General features: G+C 37.2%; 1 protein-coding gene across 2 annotated transcripts in view; it reads right to left on the bottom strand.

The window, feature by feature from the left end:
* ca10a (carbonic anhydrase Xa) overlaps positions 1-4,035 on the bottom strand; it is a 203,013-nt gene extending 198,978 nt beyond the window's left edge. Inside the window, exons 1-2 of one of the 2 annotated variants that reach the window (XM_048170047.1) lie at positions 3,818-4,035; positions 3,009-3,413 (exon numbers count right to left, since the gene is read on the bottom strand). In XM_048170047.1, coding sequence (XP_048026004.1) covers positions 3,009-3,069 — 61 coding nt within the window. In that variant the 5' untranslated portion in view covers positions 3,070-3,413; positions 3,818-4,035. Of the gene's footprint in view, positions 1-3,008; positions 3,540-3,817 lie in introns of those variants that run through there. The other variant, XM_048170046.1, reaches the window with a different exon arrangement.
* Between the last annotated feature and the right edge of the window lie 17,672 nt (positions 4,036-21,707).

Raw genomic sequence — 21,707 nt, 5'->3', positions numbered from 1 at the left:
AAAGGTATTTGAAAAATCGGACAAAAACACAAATGGCTTTGAGGAAAAGAACTACAATCCCATGAAGCACTGCAGACAGCAAAATCAAATTAAAAATGATTGAAAAATTAAACTATTGATTTAAAAATGTTTATATATATATATATATATATGATATATGATATTATATTAATTATATTATATTTGTTTATGTATTAAAATAAGTATTTTAAGAGCGTAGGGAGGCTGACATGATTGTGTCATTTGCAGTGCTTTGTGGAAGTGGGCGGGGCTAAAGAGCCCTTTTGGTGTATTTTGCTTGTTTTGACTCTCTGATTGGTGGAATTTTCTGCACAGCATCATGGGTAGTGTAATTTTCACCAAGAATTCCACTGTTAAACAAGATTTTAAAAGTGAACTCGACTGTTGCACAATACAAAATATTCATTGAGGTTCAAAAATCCACTATTGAAAACACTGTACCACACTGTATATCCTAAAGAGTATTCATTGAATGCATAAATGAACAAGAAAGTGCACAGAATAAATCAGACCCAAAAAGATTCTCATCTCATAATTGATTGAACTGTAATTGATTTTATATCAACTTTTACATCAACAGTCCCTTTAAAACTGCAGTATTTTTGCACATTGACACAAGGAGATGCTCTGCGCTTTTTGAGAATCGGGGCTCATGAGGCGATCATTGTGCTGCTGGATCCTGAGCGGCATCAAAGCAAATGTTAACTGCCATAACTAAACAAATGCTCACGGTCTGTAAATGTCAGCTAAAATCTATGATGTTCTGGTAAGAATGCCTGAAAACCAAAAAGCTAAGGAAGATGGTATTCATTACGGTCCAATTATGACTGTAGTGGGGTCAAAATGGAATCTTTGATCTTTGTGAGCATGGTGTTGCAACAAACAACAAAATCATTGAGAGCTTCCTTGTTATATAGCAAGAGACAGAGATAAATTTGACCTTCAAAACAAATTAAAAAAAAAAAAAAGTTTAAACAGCAAAATGGAGTGTTTTCTAGCTGTCATAAAACAATGCAACTGCTGACAAGACACATCATCAAGAAAACTGCCGGGCAAAACAGTGCTGAAAGCAAATAAGAGACCTTTGCTATTTGGGGAGTGATGGCTGTGGAAAATTGGAAATATTATGCTTAAAAATGATAATGATGCACCATAGCAACACCAGGAAATATCTGAAAGTCAATGTAAATTCAAAATGTGTTTTTTAAAAAAGAAAATGGGATACATTTCTAGTCTTATTATGAATGTTTCATAGCAAATGTTATTCCAAAGGGAAAAAAAGGCCTTCATCATAATCATTAATCAAAATTTTATCAACCTGCTCTTCCTCTGAAGCAACCTTTTCCGTTGACGTCACTTGGGCTGTGTGGGCTACTGGGTAATGTTAAACCAATGCCAAATAGCAAACTTTTATTCATTCTGGCTCTGCTTTGATACTAATGCCCACTTTTTAACAATAAAATCAAATCCTGATGGCAAAAATTAAGTCCTGTATTTCAATAAAGTAAAATGAGCTGTGAACAACAATTCACGTTGACTAAGTGGAAAAGGTAAAGGGAGACAAAAATGGCACCAGATTTATGGGTACTACTATACATATAATCAAAATGCTCATTACAAATGATATCGTGATCATCTTTAGAGATTAATCTTTGATGGAACATGAGCAAAACACAGATGCTTTAGAAGAACCAGAAAGAATTTTGAGATCAGTATGGATGAGGAAATCATCTGATCTTTGTTTAGGATTCATTATAAACACTGGTTAGTATTTTTCATATATATAACACCACATTAAAAGCAAATTACTTGCATACTAACTACATTGTGCTCATCTTTAATGCTACTTTGTGTTTTATTGAACAGAAATCCATAAGTAAAAAAATAATATTCCAAAGCGACCCAACAGTCTGACTTTCCATATTAGTAGCCCCATGTAAAATGTTCACCATCGTGTACATTTACATGAGGCAACTAAAAAGGGAAGCTCTCAGAGGCCATAAACACTGGTCAAGGACGTTTACGTTGCCTGTCCTACGCATCATGAGAAAGACGGATGTGTTGCGCGCTGAGTTGCCATCAATGTCCAGTTCTCGCGTGGGCGACACTGTTGGACGCGTTCCATAACCCTCTCACGAGGGAGCTTTAAAGTTGAACCAGAACAGACTTGATTTGTTTAGTCATTTAATAATATTCGTGACTCTTTTTTGGACGGCTTTTGGCAGTCATTCAGACTTCTGCCCACTGAATAAGTTATTTCAGTGGGTGTTCTGGTTTTTAACACTATAATGTCTAAGAGGACAACCCATTATCGACCTCACAAGATCATTCAGCTCCGCATTAGACCCGCCGAGTGATAGTAACTGGTAATGGTAACAGTTTGAGTAGACCAGTTCGTGCTGCAATTCGGGTTTCCATTGCTTCTACATTCGGTCTGTGCATTGCTGACCGCCTCCAAAAATCACTATTTTACATTTACATAACCAGTGGAGGAAAAACTCAGTCCATGACTAATTTAATGTAATTTAATTTTTAATGTAATTTAATTTACGCTTCACTTACTGTATGCTTAGCCCATTAAAAACACATGGTAGGGCTACACACCCGAATGAGTTTGCCAACGGACCATCTTTAAAATATAACAGCCACCCAGTGTATTAAGCATAATATCTTATTAACTTAAAATTATTCGAATTCATAAACGAACGAAATTAACGAATAGTAATTAATATAAATGAACGTTGTGGGCAACATCAAAAATAAGTGCTTTTTATATAAACAACAAAAAATGGATTTCTATGGAATTCTACGCCTTACGAAAGATTTTACATAATATAATATTATATCCTATTATTTGACTAATAATGAAGAAATGATTTTGTAATAGCCTACATTTTTACTGTTTTAACACAACTTAAGCTATTATAGCATGAATATCAAAGCACTTATTGTCCAAAAAAAAAAAAAATCATAATGTACAATCTTACCTGAAGTGCAAACAATGAGATTGGCTTGAAGGATAATAAATATTTCCCAGATTATATCCATGTTTTGTCTTCATTCCAAGTCCATTGCGCTCAGAAAACGGGGATCAGTTGCATATGAGTCCACCCAGTCTCTTTCCCACTGGACACCTTCCACAAGATCCTCTCCAAATCACACACATAGCACATTTATCTCGAGGACATAACGCCACATTTCAAACAGGCTGAAATCCAAACAAGACTAAGTCCAGAATTAAAGGGGATCTGGAGTGATATCCTCAGTGCGAACACTTTAAGAAATGTTTCGTTGCGTCCCACAATCCTCCATAAAATGACTTAGGCGTTCTTTGCCGTTCCAGAACCGCTTCTGTTATGCCAACGAAGACGCTGGACTTCGTTGATCTGACCCTGCGAAAAGAGAGAGTACAACTGTGATTTGATGTGTCCTCGTAGTGGGCAAGGTCGGAGCTTTGCGAGAGAGTAACAGTTTTAACTCAGCCAGGTTTAACGGGCAAGTCACGGGACCGCGCACTTGCTGTAAGGGGGCGTGCTTGCCTCGTTCACGACATGCCGTTACACTTACCAGCGCACACGAGCACTGATTCATTTATCCACACCTGCTTTCATAAAGTGTCATTAACGAGAAGAAAGTTGTAAATATAAGCTAACCTGCGGTGTTTAACACAATTACCGCTTCTGTGACAGGATAAAACGTCTTACAAACAAATTTACAAGCGGAGTTATGAAATACTGCAGCGAAATGTCAGTAAACAATCCACAACAACAGTGGAGGAGAGATAGTCTGTGCTTACCTGTTACTTTTTATATCAATAGACAGTTCAAATCTTAAAAAATAAAAACAACTAAAAATCCCAATCCAGCGGTTTATGAAAGAACACAGCTATTGCGATTTCCTGAGGTAAATGACTGTACACCAGCCTCCTGTGCGCAGCGTACGCGGACCACTAAAACAGAGAGCGCGCTCCCGCTATTAATTGCGTGATCACGTTACCTAGGCACAGGTGGATGGAGCACAGCATCTGCACAGCAGAGAGAGAGAAAGAGAGCGAGAGAGAATGATGGGCGGGGACACAGGAGAGACGCGGGTTGCCAAGAAACAAGATTGCGCGTTATCATAATTGGTTGCATACAATGTAGACCCAAATACGTTTTCAAAACTTTAAGACCGTCACCACAACAGCTGCATCATGTTTTTATTGCTTTGCTACAAAATACGTTCACTACGTGATTGTAACCAATAGGCTATGTTTTATGAAAAAAATTTTGTAGACGCAATTTTTTGTTTTACAGTATTAAAAATATTGGGACGTATACCATTTTTAATGTAGGCTACTATATTAAGTTTAAATGAAGTTAGGCATGTTGAAGCATGATATCTGATGCTATCAGTAGGCTATTTGCTGTTTTAATGTCATTTTATTTAATGGGTGATGGGTATGAATGTTTACTATATCACTGTAGAATGAGTTGAATTTATAAATTCCAAATACCAGTTGATGCCAGGTGGTAATTTTGCATCTAAGTATAAGGGAATATACAAGCATAAAGTAAAATAGTTTTGCTTTACCTTTTAAGAAATATAGCTAGTTCTGTAATTTAATATGATGTTTGTCACGATGAAACAAAGAAAAGAAAGAAATTCACACAAACTTTCTTGGGGCAAAAAGCCCCTCATAGTTAAATAGATCTTTATTTCCAGTTTGTTGTCTTTATGATTTCACAGTCCTTGGTTTTCTTATTGCAGGTTTATGTTAAGAGTTTAGCTGAGATCTTTAGACCAACAAAGTTTCTTTCTGTATACTCATATTCAAAGACATTCCTATTCAAATATACTGTAAGTGAGTCTTGCAGGGAATCTGAGCAGTCTTATGGTTATGTGATGATTTTGGTGCACATTGAAATTCAAATGTGATAACTGTGTCATTATCCATCAGTGTTCATTTAATGTGCTCAGATGTTTGTATGTTCATGTCCTCATGATATATTAAAAACAATCTCCTTTCAGTTTTCAGAACAATATCACAATGCAGTCGCTCGTGCTGACTCATTGCTTCCTTTCCCTTTTTTGCGGCTTATTCAATACAATACAGGATATGGCAGAGGGGGATAAGAAAGACCGGAGAGTCTTACTTTTATAAAGAAGATTATCTGCATAAAAAGCCATAGCAATAATCAGACGCACTTCACTTTTAATTGTTGGTTCACTGCATTAACCCTGTTGCCATTTATTGGGTCACGGTGACCCAATAAAAAACTCAGTCTATATATTGTCTTTTATTCAGATTATCAACCTGCTCCATTCTTCTATTTTTATATGTGTCTCAAAGGAAAATGAAATGTCAAATGCATAAAGCACAGTTATGCCCATAGAATATGACCTACAAACTATTAAGAGTGACCGAAAATATCATTTGAAGAGTGGCAATCAGGGTATTGTGAGAGAGACAAAGTGGATTGTGAAATAAGGAAATAAGTTCATGCAAGCGTTCGGAGGTCAACAGCTATTTGGCTGCGGGGGGTTGCAGGGGTTATAAACCTAGCGTGCGGGTATCTCCCTTCGCTGCGGGCCAGGCCATGCCCTGATCGATTGGAAGTCAACCTTAATTCTCCCATCACCATCAAGGGACTCATGTTGGAAGGTTGTTCCAAAGCCAGGACACATTAGCCCTGCAAATGGAAAGTGACATACACAAGCAGGTTTAATGCAGTCAGGGTTCAAAACCTATCTCTGGCTTGTAACTCAGATCAGTGTTGTAAAGTGGTGCAGGTAGTGCCAATCAGCATGGGATCAATGCTCTACTGGTTCAATTGACTGCAATAATGCAAATAGAAGACACTAATTATGATCATGCCAGCGTGAACGCCAGAACGACTGGCCTGCTAATGGAAAAATCAAAACACATTAGGACTGCCAAATGATTTGATTTCTACTTCAGCCACTCCAAAGCAAATGGACATTGCATGCCAGATACAGGACAGTATCTGGCAGTAACACCTACAAGGTGATTCATATAAATTTTCTTTGTCCTAGTGTTAATCGTCTGTAGGGTCCGTTTTTGTGCTATGCTTTCTCCATTTGGCACATTCAAGGGCGTCCTCCGGGGCAGCAATAACAATGTTCATGTCTTCCTTCAGTTGGTCGAGCCACCGCATTATTGGTCGTCCTCATAGGCAGTATCCTTGGGGACTTAGGCTCAAGACCATTCTGGCCATCTTCATTGTGTGGCATTTTTTATATATTTTGTGAAACCCAAAAGATGATATTTTTTCAAAAAAGTCTCAAGCTGAAATCGCATACTGTATAGTAATACTACATTTGGTTTGAAACGTACTTTGTGGCCGTTAAAAAAGTACACTCTTTATGGTATGAATGTGTGTAATATGAAGGAAATTTGGACGTTACTACTGTACATGCACCATGTTGTCACTGTCATGTGACGCACTGTGTCAGATGTGTCACTTCACCGCCATTCACAACTCCTCTCCCGTGGCCTCATGGGATAGTAAAGTGTCCATCGAATGTGCAATTCAGAATCTCAGCAGAAGTAGTAGGTCATCCAGGTTCTTTCTGAATATTGTTTTTCGAATAGGGTTGTCAAAAATACCCCCAGGACATACATTTTCCCCCTAGGATTCTTATGGTGAGTGTCCACTATAGCGTCAAAACTCCACTCAGTACCGCTGGCAATGCTATAATGCCTCCGCTTTGGGGTGTGTCTGTAGAGAATGTGTTTAATCTATGTTTTTTCAAAGCACGGACAATATAATCATCAGGGGTCTCGTTTATAAAACTGTGCGTACGCCAGAACCTGCGCAAAAATCCCTTTATAAATCCCAGTCAGTGGAAGATTGTGCGTATGTGCATCTCCACCCTGTCTCCTCCCAGAAATCACCATATATGGAGCTTACGACGCCTAGTTTTACTATGCATAACCTCATCTGCATATCATTCCCATCCACGTGACACCATGGTTAACATTTGTGCCATACACATTACATTGTTCAAAATCATCCAAAATTCTTATGTTTTAGAATAAATATATCAAAATATCCATAAAAACTAAATTGTACCAAATGCTTCAGATAAAGGTTTTAGAATAGAGTTGATTCATTCATTTCCACTGGCCAAATGGTATTTTAATTGTTTTAAACAATTCGAATCAAATGTATGCAGTTTTGCTGATAAGGTGAACATATCTTTTAGGAAGTTTATAGGCTATATTTTTTTAGTGGAAACAGATAGGCCTACTTATTTATTGTAGTGTAAATAGGCTACAACTGCCTTTCTCGGCGCTTCACTGAAGTATTTTAAAAAGTAAATGTGCAAATCTTACCGTTTTCCTTAAATTATATCCTTCATATACAGTGGTAATTGTTTGAAGATCCTTCACACGACATCAACGCTCTGGGCAGCTGTGGTTATACAGTAAGATATTATCATTGGAACTATTCAAACTGGACAACGGACTGTTCGACCACCGAATCCAGCAGTGTCTTCCATACTATCTAAGTTAAGTGTGCATTGATCGTCATTCTTGCTAAAATATTTTGTCATAACATCTGCAGTGTAGTTTAAAGAGGAATTATTGTGCTCCTAGCGCTCCTTGCTGTCATTAAAGCAGCGTGTCACAGGAAGTGATAGAAAGTAGCACATCTACTATCTGAATTCATATCACGTTTGTTTAACTTCTCCGTAATGACTGCGTAATGTAATTGCAGTGCTTATCGCCATTAGTGAAAGTGTAATATTAATGTAAATGTGTATATCAAAATGAAAACGTGAGTTTCCATGGGAGTTTAAATCATTCTTTTATTTATTTAAACTGTTATTGTGAACATGCACTGTATTTATGATTATGACTCATAATGAGGATTTAAAGGTGCCCAAGAACGTTCTTTCACAAGATGTAATATAAGTCTAAGGTGTCTCTTGAATGTGTCTGTGAAGTTTCAGCTCAAAATACCCCATAGATTTTTTTTAATTAATTTTTTTAACTGCCTATTTTGGGGCATCATTAACAATGCACTGATTTACACTCGGCGCCGCCCCCTTAAATCGCATGCTCCCTGCCTTGATTCTGTATGAGTTTGAGGCTGTCCTCCGTGGCTAACGGCTAATGCTACACTGTTGGAGAGATTTATAAAGAATGAAGTTGTGTTTATGCATTATACAGACTGCAAGTGTTTAAAAAATGAAAATAGCGACGGCTCTTGTCTCCGTGAATACAGTAAGAAACGATGGTAACTTTAACCTCATTTAACAGTACATTAGCAACATGCTAACGAAACTTTTAGAAAGACAATTTACAAATATCAGTAAAAATATCATGCTGTTATTCTTGCTTACCTAGTCTGATGATTCGGCTGTGTGCAGCTCCAGACGTTAACTGGCTGCCCTTGTCTAATGCCTTTTATAATGTTGGGAACATCATGGGCTGGCATTATGCAAATATTGGGGGCGTACACCCCGACTGTTACGTAACAGTCAGTGTTATGTTGAGATTCGCCTGTTCTTCTGAGGTCGTTTAAACAAATGAGATGTATATAAGAAGGAGGAAACGATGGGGTTTGAGACTCACTGTATGTCTTTTCCATGTACTGAACTCTTGTTATTTAACTATGCCAAGGTAAATTCAATTTTTGAATCAAGGGCACCTTTAAAGTGGTTTTCCTTCATCTGCCGTCAGTCCCTCAGCTCACCATCTGTGTCGCCAATTCCCTTTGTCTCCAGAATGTGGGTACGCACAGCTCAAAGTTTGCTTAAAGGTGCGCACATTCTCCCGTCAAGTTTGTTTTTTATAGATCACAACCTTTGCGTGGGAACTGGCGTAGGCCTACGCACGTTTCCGGCCCTGTTTTGTGCGTACGCACGCTTTATAAATGAGACCCCAGAGATGCATGCAATTACATTAGGAAACAGGCAAGCTGTGTTTCCAAATGCCACAAGTAAAGATATCCTGTCAATTTTATAAACTTTTATAAACCCAGCCAGTATAATCACAATGAAAGCACCCAAACTGCATTTAACATAATATATAACAACTGCAAAACGTCCAATGTGTAAACAATATGATTTACGCACTAAATCCAGCATAAACTCCAGCACTACATGAATATTTTAAACGCTCAAGACAGACACTACCTAAAACCTCACAGAGATTGGCTGCTGGAGACGTTTTCCACATGCTTTTTGCTTAAAGTCGAGAACCGCCCAACCTTTTTGATGCTCTGGTCCCATAATGCACCGTGCGAGCGTGAAGCTCGACTTCCAGAGGAATGAATTGAAAACGCTTGCTCTGCGCCAGTGCACACGCACCGTTAAATACCTCTGATACCGCTTACACAGATACACACAGGAGCGTTTGAAAGCAGGCATCTATCAGCGGATATATTAGGGATCCTCTGATAGACACCTGCTATCAAGTTCTCAGTAGAGAGCGTCATTGATGTCTATTTAAAACATGTTTTTGAAGCGTTGACCATTGTAGCCAATCACAGACATATATGTTGATTTAATAACGCGCTCAACAGTGCTCAAAATGCTATCATCACATTTTTACATTACCTTTAACATCCCTATTTTCGAATACTATGTATTCGGACATAGTATATAGTACTATATATTTTGGACACAACGTCATTGTTTTTTGTCCATACAATGAAAGTGAATGTGGTCCAATGTTGTTCTGGACACTATTCACTTTCATTGCATGAAAAAAAAAAAAAAGTTGAACTACTCTTCAAAATGTCTTCTTTTGTGATACACAGAGTAAAGCCGCCATTCAGGTTTGGAATGACAAGGGTGAGGATTTTCTTTTTCGGGTGCTTTCCATAGTTATATCAAGGGAACAAGTGAAACACAATTAGTTTTTCATGTTTGTTTAAACTTATCTACTGGTCTTCAAAATGACTCCATCATGTTCCATTTTGTTTAATATTTTCTCAGCAAACCCAGGACCTTATGTGTCACTCACTCTTAGCTTCCCATCTCCCATGTTACTCACAATAATGGGATGTATTTGCATTCATTTGACCATGCCTATTTGCTGGAGAGGAAGTTATAAACAAGACATACGTGACCAGACTGCAAATGACAAATATAGTGCGCAGTTACTATTTGTTATGCTTTCAATAATAAAAGTGCAGGTTGAATTTTTAGGGACAGCTCTCTTGGGTTGACAGGTATTAAGAATTAAATGATATAATGAAAGTAATTTTTCTTCCACTGAAGAGAGAGTGGCAAAATTAATCTCAAGGCACAAGAAGTTTATATTCTTGATTGCGCTCCTCAACCTCATTGACTTCTACTCAGGATAAACTTTACTATTTTCAAATGGCTAAATTATAATTTTCCGCAAACTTTTAAATACACTGCATTGCAGGTCTTAAAAGTGATGGCCAGTCTGTTTGTTTGCCCTCTCTGGAGTAGCTGTGTTTGTAATGTTTATGAAAAAGCTTTTAATAAATCATGACTCTTCCAACAATCAACAAATTGCAATGTGTTTAAAAATACCCCTTGTGGCCCTAATACCCATCAGATTAGCAGTACTAATGGGAATTGTTTCATCCACACAAATGGCTCATTTGTTTTATGTGATTTTTGTTTTCGTGGTAGTTGATGCTAACCAGAGGTAGAGCATGTGGTACTCAATTATACGGTTGGCTGATGTTCAGATGTTGATTGTCCTTAATCACAGCTATGGCTCTAACTATTTGCTTTTAATCGCCCCAACCGCCACCCCAACCCTACAAAATGGATCACTTGATTTAATGACAATCCCACAATGCATGAATAAATTAGGAGCCTTTCCCCCGGTTTCACAGACAAGGCCTAAGATAGTCCCAGACTAAAATGCATGTTTGAGTTGTTTTAACTGAAAGTAACTTGCCCTGACAGATCTTTATGTTACGGGCCTTTATGTTTAATACAAAGTTAAATCATCATGAAATATTCAAAAGCATATTGTTTGCTTGAAATATTTTACATGACAATTCAAAAGTTAGAGGTCATTAAGAATTATTATTTTTTTTTTAATTTAAGAAATGACCAAAGCTGGCTGCGATTATTTGATCTAAAAACACAGTAAAGACAGTCATATTTTAAAGTTTGAAGTTTGAATTTTCAGCATCATTACTCCAGTCAACAGTGTCACATGATCCTTCAGAAATCATTCTAATATGCTGATTTGATGCTCAAAAAACATTTCTCATTATTATTATCAATGTTGAAAACTGTTGTGCTGCTTAATATTTTTGTGGAACATTTAGTGTTTTTTTTTTCTTCAGGATTCTTTGATTAACAGAAAGTTGAAGAACAGCATTTATTTGAATTATTTTAAAATATTATAAATGTCTTTACTGTAATTTTTGATAATTTCATCCTTGCCATATAAAAGTATCAATTTAAATAAATATACAGTTTTAAATTATTTTTAAATTTAATATACAGACTGCAAGTGTTTAAAAATGAAAATAGCGACGACTCTCTTGTCTCCGCGAAAACAGTAAGAAACGATGGTAACTTTAACCACATTTAACAGTACATTAGCAACATGCTAACGAAACATTTAGAAAGACAATTTACAAATATCACAAAAAATATCATGATATCATGGATCATGTCAGTTATTATTGCATTTTTCGCTATTGTTCTTGCTTGCTTACCGAGTCTGATGATTCAGCTGTGCACATCCAGACGTTCTGCCCTTGTGTAATGCCTCAAACATGGGCTGGCATATGCAAATATTGGGGGCGTACATATTAATGATCCCGACTGTTATGTAACAGATGTTGAGATTCGCCTGTTTTCCGGAGGTCTTTTAAACAAATGAGATTTATATAAGAAGGAGGAAACAATGGTGTTTGAGACTCACTTTATGTCATTTCCATGTACTGAACTCTTGTTATTCAACTATGCCAATGTAAATTCAATTTTTGATTCTAGGGCACCTTTAATAAAAATAGTGTTGTTGTTTTTGTTTTTGTTTTTTTTTGTTTTTTAACCTGTGAGGTGGTTTTAAAAAGTTACAGTAAGTTTCCATAGTACAGGAAGCTCTTCTATCTCAAAAGAACATGAAACAATATGTTTCTGTAATCTGGTATGTTCATAGTATGTTCCTTTCTGAGCATGATTTTGATAAAACAAAATAAAACTTAAAGTGAGATTGGAACTTAGCTGTTAGCACTACAGACTCCATGGAAACTGTGTTCAATTTCCTTGACTGAATAAGTTACTTAACTCTGCTGGACTCCTGACATTCATAGCTTTGAAACACCTACAAACAAAAATGTGCTTCACCCACACACCATTTGGTCTCAGAAAAACAAGAAACACACATATCGCCATTAAAGTGTGATGTTCATTGGTCCATGTTATTTATGTTTTCACGATTTCTTCAGTGACCAACACAAATGACTCAAACATTTTGAATGCTCGCTCAAAAGCATTTTATATGTATTTTAACCAAAGAAGAGAGACTTTTTATACACACTAAAGCCCTGTTTTGGGTTATGTGGCTAGGGTGGCACTGTCCCTTTTCCAGCTGACAATTCACACAGAGCGGCGGTAATCCAGGACACCTGTCGTAATGCTAAACATTTTGACTGATTAAACAATGAGTGCAGATTATCTGTCCCTTCCAGTGAACACAATGGACCCAGAGAGGATTACTACTAACTACACGCAAACACTTCAAAGTCAAACTGCTTTAAAAACCTATCTAAATGTTTATAGTTAAATGAATGCTATTAATGCATGATGCAGAAAATCTGTTGTAATAGTCATAGAGGGATATAAATTACAAGTATTATATAAGCGAGACAGTGCTAATTATCAGACTTTTTACTCTAGTGAATATAGGTTTATTTATCATTTACTATCTCCATTATTGCCCAGGGGAAAAGGTACTAGTTACTAAAGACATGTCAACCCTATGACCTTTTTAAGTGGGGCATATTGTCACACTAAGTAAGTTGCTGCAATAGAAACCTGCTATTACGAGGACTAGAGAAATGTTAAAACAAAATGAAACAGTAAAGGAAAACATTGATTAAACAGCAAAAATGTACAGGATATCCATAACTTTGGAAATTAGAAAAGGTATAAAATTACATATATATAGTAAAACACATGTGACAACCTTCGCCAAACTTGACATTTGAGTGGGTGTCGCCATTTGTAAATTGAATGTGTCTGGCTTCCAGTGTCATCTGCTTCCAGTTATTTTTTGCTGTTCAAAACAGCTCATTATGTAGCTTGATATTGCAAACAGGTATTTTTATCATATTGTTTTAATGTATTTTCATAATACTGGTTAGTAGCGCAAACAGTACATTTTATTGCACTTCGTTATTTTTATACTGTAGTTACAGCGGCAAATTAATCATAAGTTTTGAACATTCACAGAAAAGAGTTTCCGAGCAAAATAAGGTGGAAATACTGACCCAGTTACCTGAATGTATGCTAGAGTAATTATTCCCTAGAGCAGGGGAAAAAAAGCATGACAATATTGAAATCTTATTTTGGAGAAAATATTCTAATTTAAATGCACTAACATTCAAATCCACTGCTAAAGAAAACAAGCATTTGTGTATTTGGACGATTTGAGGAGACACTTCCTCCCTTACCTCCGGAGAAAATAGCCTCCCTTCCTTTACAAGTTTGTGTGTTGTTGTAGGTGAGGAATGGCCTATCACATGGATGTTAATATTTTAGATATTTCTAGTGTCTAGTAAGTAAGCAGTCATTTAGCCAATACTTTTATCTAATACGACTTACAGTACAGCATGTATAGTCCCCCTGGGGTAACCTGGGGTTAAGCGCCTCACTCAAAGGAACAACTGTGATGGCTCACGGCTTTCATCGCTCACGCAGCCTTCTTTCATGAGCATTAGGCACCACACTACCCGCCTTATAGTACCTTGTAGAGAGATTTCTCATGAAATGTGTAAAAAAGGCAATCACAGACTTGTTTGCGGTGAGCTCTGTGAAAAGAAATACTGAAAAATATTAATAAAAATAGTTTACATTTAATTCATTTACTCAACATACACTGCCAAATGTTTGGGATTGGTACAATTATTTAAAGGTGCCCAAGGTTACAAGATGTAATATAAGTCAGCCTGAATGTGTCTGAGCTCAAAATACCCCATAGATTTTTTTTTTAATTAATTTTTTTAATTAGGCATCATTAACACCTGATTTACACTCGGCGCCGCCCCCTATGCTCCCTGCCCCGCCTTATCCACACAGCTAATATACCTCAAATGGATCTTTACAAGATGTTCGTCATGCATGCTGTATGCATGCTTCGAATTATGTGAGTAAAGTATTTATTTGGATGTTAACGTTTTATTCTGAGTGAATTTGAGGCTGTCCTCCGTGGCTAAGCTAATGCTACACTGTTGGAGAGATTTATAAAGAATGAAGTTGTGTTTATGAATTATCAGACTGCAAGTGTTTAAAAAATGAAAATAGCGACGGCTCTTGTCTCCGTGAATACAGTAATAAACGATGGTAACTTTAACCACATTTAACAGTACATTAGCAACTCTAACGAAACATTTAGAAAGACATTTTCAAAATCAGTTAAAATATCATGATATCATGGATTATGTCAATTATTGCTCCATTGTTTCGCTGTTATTCTCTGCTGAACCTAGTCTGAAATTCGGCTGAAAAATACGTTAATACTGGCTTAGTTGTACATTTAATGGGCTCATTGCAAATATTGGGGCTCACCCCGACTGTTATACACGGTGTTATGTTATTCGCCTGTTTTTCGGAGGTGTTCAAATGAGATTTATATAAGAAGGAGGAAAAATGTTTGACTCACTGGTCTTTTCCATCGAACTCTTGTTATTTAACTACAAGGAAAATTATTTACATATTTTGAAAGATCTATCTTATATGCTCACCAAGGCTGCATTTCTTTGACCAAAAATACAGTAAATCTGTAACATTGTGTAATATTATAAAAATTTAAAATAACCATTTTTTTTTTTTTATTTAAAGCTAAAGTGCATGAGTTTTGCCAAAGTCCCTTTAAGACAAGTCATTTCACTCGGCGGCCATCTTTGAAATGCCTCTCGGGCATCCTGGGCATCATGCAATCTCTTTGAATGGGGAAACATCAAATTCTCCAAAACTGTTCGCCAACCTTACGATTAAATTTCATATTTGAAATCACCAATGAAATCTAACAACAACCGGCTCATAAATTTAGTTTCTAAACGCTCAAATCATGACAAAAAAAACTGTATTTTTCAGGCTGGATCAAGCTAATGCGCATGCGCAGACCTAAATGCGCGTCTCTTCGGAGGCGCGCGTCTGACTGTTTCTATAGAAACTTCTCTTATTTAGAAAGCGGGACTTATTCCACCATATTGCGCGTTACACTTTCTCCCATTCAAAACAATACGAGTGACACGTCTTGTGTTATTCTATAGTCTTTGGTTTTGCCTCTTTGTCGCCATCTCTGTTCGAAACCTGAAATTGCAGTTATTTGTGGAATTATCATCTTTATGTGGGTTGTGCATTGGCACGGCTCTTCAGCACGGATCTAATGTTTTGAGGAGAATGTGTGGCTGTCAGTCACCGCACCGGTGGATACTGTACTTCGGAATCATGTCTTGGAAGTATGACCAAAATAAGATTTTTCACCGGAAAATGTCATCTGAACAAGTAAGTAACAAATCAGTAACAAAGTAAGTGCCACTTTTGTTCTGACCAACTGAAAAAAAAAAAAAGCATTACAATAAATCACGCTACCAATGATGATTAAATCTAATGATCGCTTAGCTCATATCACATCAAACCGTGCAAATTATTATTATTGTTCTCAAATTGTTAATGTTAACAACATCAGCATTGCATGACTATGTGTATTTAGTGTATATTAGCGTTACATGTAGATTTCAATTTCTGTACAGTCTAATCTTTAACGTTAATTTGTCATACCATACAATCCACTATCAAAATGATGATTTTTAATTATTGCAGCTGCTGTGAGAAAAGGCTATAAATTATCTGCCATCTGCAGCATCATCACATAATATAGCCTACTAGCTGGGACTCATTCTTTATGTAAACAGACGTGATGTAATGATGCAAAGATGAATGGCTGCATGCTCGAATTTCCAGCAGAAACCCACCAGTACCACTTGAATTAGAAAACATTATTACAAGCTTACCGTTGTGAATCGGGCTAAGGTAAGGAGATAGTTTTGAACACTGGCTGGTTATGTACTTGCTCAAAAATTGATTTTGGATCATTTTAACCAAAAAAAGCAGCTTTTAAAATTTAATTTATTTCAGTGATGGAAAAGCTGGAATTTTCACCAGCCATTACCCAAGTTTTCATTGTCACATGATCCTTCACATCCCACTCATTTCCTATTAATACTACTTTCATTTCTTAGGGCGTTTTCAGACCTGTAGATCATTTGCTTTGCTCCAAAATGAGGATTAAAATTGTTGCGATTACTTCTGGTTTATTGTGGCTTTCTATATAGCTGTTGTTATATTACTTTATAATTTTGAGCAGGAATCAAGGCTTTGTTGAGACAACATTCTTACCCTATATCTATTTCGGAGATGAGCAATTAGGCAGCATTTTAATATGAATCTTCATCTTTGCTCCAGGTTAACCCAAGATTCATTTTGAGAGGCATTAGCAAAACAAACACTGCAGCTTTTCACGCAGCGTACGTAATTACCCATCCTGCATTGTAATACAGCCTGGGGTGCGTTTCCCATAAAACGATGTAACTGTTGCTGATTAACTATCATAGTACGATGCACCATTGGAGAAGCTAACCAACTAGGCACAACCGTTTCCAGAAACCGTAGTAACATGGTCGCACCTCTGTTGTTTGAACCACCTTGGTTCAACAATATAGGACTGTCATTAATGATGTTATGCGCAGGTGGAGGAGTAATGTTAATTAATGTATTCAAGATCTGGGGTGAGTTTCCCGAAAGCATCGTTGGTGAACCATGGTCGTAAGTCCCATTGAACTCTATTGGTAACGACGGAACTTGCGACCATAGTTCGCTTTGGGAAACGCACCCCTGATTTGAGATTTGAGATGCTGCTGTAGTAAACATGCACCTAATGACTACTTCAGTGTTTTGGTTTCATATAATTTTGCTTTATTTGATGCACATACGCACTCTTCAAAAACGGCGCTGATTGTTGACACGCTAAAATATATAAATTAAAATGTATATATATTTAAATATAATGAAAGGTATAGAATGTACTGAATGTTAGCTTGCTTATTGTGCCCAAGAGCATGATCTATTTAAATGCACATGGCATTTAACAAGAAACTATACTTCTAACCACAGCTCGAGAGCTGTAGGTCTAACCATATAAGTTTGCAAAGCTGTTTACGAATGTTTGTTGGAACCATGCTTTCGGGAAACGCCAAATCGTTGAACTATGTTGGTAAAGACAGAACTTGCGACCATGGTTGTGTTGTATAATGTGAAGGAGAAGTGAAACTGGACTGCCAGAACACAGAAGCGTGTGCATTTAGATCCAATTTTTTTGCATCCAATCTGACCCACTTCCAAATGTGGTTTTAAATCAGATATATATCCGATGGTCATCCGACCTACGCCTAAACACATCTGATTCCCCTTTAAATTCTAAGCCACCACAAAGCAAGGGTGACAGGTTTGCCAACAAATATAGCTTTTTAAAGTTGTATTATGAAGCAGACGAGCCTATATGCACTCGCTCGCAGCTTTTTTATTGAGGTGGGAACTTTATATAAAGGAAAGAAATTGCATGTGTACAGAAACATTCAGGAGCTGGTTTTCAACCTCCGCCCCATGAGTTTTATAAATGAAACAGCTTTACTACTGAAAGCTACATTATATTTCTCAGCAATGAGGTTATAATTAATGTTATTTTTTCGGTCTATATCCATCCGGTCACATTTTGCGCTGCAAAACATCCATGACAGCTTTTATCTTGTCCATGTTGGCAAATAATCATGGCCACCTGACATGAATTATATAAATAATTTTAATAGCACAGCCATTCAAAATCAGAGGGTCTACGATGTGCATAGTAAAGCGATCACGACAGTCATTTTGGGCGGGAATTACTGTAAACACACAGATATAGCGGATACCAGTCATGTCGAAAGTGAATGTAAACAGACAGGCCGGATCTGTGCATGAAGACTTGCAGTGTAAATGCAGCCTGTGTGTGTGCTGAAGGACAAAGGAACTGTGGTTCTACTCCTAGAGAAAGGACATCAGCCATCTTGTTTGAGTTTACTAGAGTTCAAGGACATAAAATGCGTACAGATTGCACCTGAGAGGCCTTGAGAAGGATCTTGGAAATCTTGGGAAAGTTGTGCCAATCAAGAAGATGACCTACTGTCTGTTGTAAACAACAAGAGTATAAAAGACTGATGAGTTGCCTCTTCGGATACGTCAGTAACCCCAACGCCTAGAAGCCCAGAGCTAAGGACAAGAAACTCAAAGCTGAAGACAAGAAGCCCAGAGCTGATTACATGTGATTATTGTGTTTTATACTTTAATTATGATGTTTTATTTGCAAAACTGAAAACCAAGGTTTTGATTTTTAGTGTTTAAAGGGGACCTAAGTCTCTGGTGTCCCCAGAATGTGTCTGTGGAGTTTCAGCTAAAAATACCCCACAGATCATTTATTATAGCTTGTCAAATTTGCGCCTATTTGGGTGTGAGTAAAAACATGCAGTTTTTCTGTATGTCCCTTTAAATGCAAATGAGCTGCTGCTCCTGGCCCACTTTCCAAAAGAGAGCGGAGCTTTAACTGCTCACACTTCAGTTGCTCAACAACAACAAAGCTGGAGAATCTCACGCAGCCAAAATGACGATTATCAGTAATGGTGTTCAGCCTTACATTGTTCAAACCGGAGTCGGACACTGATGGAAGTTACAACTTTTTTGAATGCAACTGGATGTTTCTGAATGGTGAGTGGATAAATTTATGTAGTTGCTGTGGAGCTGATTCAATTCATCAACTAGCATGTGCAGTCATGTTAATCTTTTTGTACAAAACCCGTATGGACACCCACTATACATAGCGTATCTGTTTGCCAAACAGAGCCATTAACACCAGGCTAATGTTTATGATTGCTATCAAATGCTATGAATGGTCTAATATTTTTTTAGCAATCGAGCTTGCCAGGGTCAACTTGCAGGCTATCCAATCTAACAAGACTCTAAATAGTGTTCAGTGCTCGTCTGTGCAGCCAACGACAGAACAGTTAACATGCTTTGATCAAAATTTTGCCATGGCCATAGAACTGGTACACCGTTTTCGCTTGCGAAAACAAAATGATGGTGCTGTGGGTGGAAACGTGCAGGTTAAGGGGCAATAATATTATAATAAGATCCCCTTCCTACGTCACAAGGGGAGGGAAATCTGAGCAACTCGTTTTTCCACATGCTTTCAGAGAAAGGCTTGCCAAAACAAAGTTACTGGGTTGTTCTTTTTCATGTTTTCTGAGTTGGTAGATGCACTGGGGACCCGATTATAGCACTTAAACATGGAAAAAGTCAGATTTTCATGATATGTCCCCTTTAAAGGCTGTGAGCAAGAACATACTGTACCAAGGAGAAGTCTTCTGACCAAATTGTAAGTAATTTAAAATGCTCATAATATAGATCAGACCGGTCCCACTTTATATAAAGTGGCCTTAACTACTATGTACTTACATCAAAAAATAAGTACAATGTACTTATTGGGTTCATATTGAATTGCAAAACACTTTTGCTGATATTGAGGTGGATACGGGTAAGGTTAGGGAAAACTTTGGTGGTATGGGTAGGTTTAAGGGTAGGGGTAAGGGTTAAGGGATGGGTCAACAGTGGAATTATTAATTTAATTACAGAAATTAATTACAGATGTAATTACATGCAGGTGTTTTTAAAATATAAGTACAATGTAAAAACATGTATGTACACAATAAGTGCATTGTATCAAATGATTAATTAAAATGTAAGTACATAGTAGTTAAGGCCACTTAATATAAAGTGGGTCCATCAGACCTAACCTGAAAATAATAAGAAAATAAGTTTAAAGGTGTTAACATCTAAGTACACACCGCAAAACACTTGGCTAACAATGTTTTCAGGAAACACAGGAATCCGGTTTATTATTACCTTAAGTATTATCGCAGTTGAAAACAGTTGCGCTGCGTAATATTTTTGTGGAAAACATGACATTTCTTTCTGGAGTCATTGATGATAAGAAACTTCAAAAGAACATCATTTATTTCAAACAGAATTTGTTTTTTAACATTATAAATGTCTTTACTGTCATTTTTGATCAATTTAATGCATCTTTACTGAATAAAAGTATTAATTTCTTTTAAAAAATGACCCCAAACTTCTGAATGTAGATATAGATATATGCAGATATAGACAGATATGTGTGTGTTGTATAACTACATTAATTCTGCAAGAGGTTCAAGTAACAGTTTCATTATCTTGCTGTAATGATTTAAAGGGCTACAATAGCGAAACGCTCATGCTTATTTTTTATAATCACAACAAGGTTTTCAGCTGAAATCTTGTTATCCTTTATAATTATCTTCACGCTGCTGCTCTGCCTGACACACTCTTCCTCTTCCATTTCATCAACTTACATTTCAGCCTGGCCTTTCTGCCCGAAAAGCTTATGAGGCATGTCTGCTAGCAAAAGCCAGTGGGTAGGTCTGTGTCTATTGATTAAAGCTGGCACAGTCTGGGCTCCAGTACCAGGTGAGGGCCGCCTAATGTAGTCTTTTAGTCTGCGGTAGTGTCAGAAATAACAGGGAGGCTGATTGTGTTAGATGGACACTTCCTCCCATCTCTACATTAGCTCTCGCTCTCCATCTGTAGATGCTGTTATGCCGCGGCCCATAAATCTCTGAAACTTTTGTATCAGCACTACATTGATCTAGCCACTGTAAATGTTTTGGAGTTGGTGCTTGGAACTAATGCGAGCATGACAGTCTCCGTGGTGCTACTTCCTTTTCTCACAGCTCCGTCTGATTTGTTGTCACTGCTGACTAACATTTCTGTGTGCTGGAAGTGATACAGGGTTACATAATCCAGTGTCAGTCGATGCCATTTACAATAAAATAAGAAAGACATGCTCTGAATAAAGTGTTGTCCATTAACAAGTCTTTCAAGCTCACTAATGGATATGGTTTGTTCAATGCAAGATGTATCAGAGCATCTCTAATCCATGGATGTGGTAATGGAAATCACTCACAATGGAGTACATGTATGAGTTTAATGGACTCGGCCGGTTCTGCGAGGAGACTCCGGTGTTGTAACTGACACCCTACATCCACCCATCCCATGAAGCTCTCTGTCTTAATTACTTTATGAACAAATGTAAAGTCACTGGCTGCAAACATTGTTCAATTAGGCAATGCGATACAATGGAGGAAAGGTAAATGTAGGATTTTTCTCCCTGCTGCTTATTACTGTAATTCTTTCTTGGCTATATTTGTAATGCCGATAATTATCCAAAGAAGATCCTTGTGTTACATTTAATATCTTTAGCCCAAAGCAACATGGTGTCTACAGATCTTTGAAGCTTGTCTGCTTAAAGGTGCCCTAGAATTAAAAATTGAATTTATCTTGGCATAGTTAAATAACAAGAGTTCAGTACATGGAAATGACAT

Source organism: Megalobrama amblycephala, linkage group LG20, assembly GCF_018812025.1.
Source record: "Megalobrama amblycephala isolate DHTTF-2021 linkage group LG20, ASM1881202v1, whole genome shotgun sequence".
Classification (NCBI taxonomy): Eukaryota; Metazoa; Chordata; class Actinopteri; order Cypriniformes; family Xenocyprididae; genus Megalobrama; species Megalobrama amblycephala.
The sequence above is the reverse complement of the archived record's forward strand: the minus strand, read 5'-3'. Positions and strand labels throughout refer to the sequence as shown.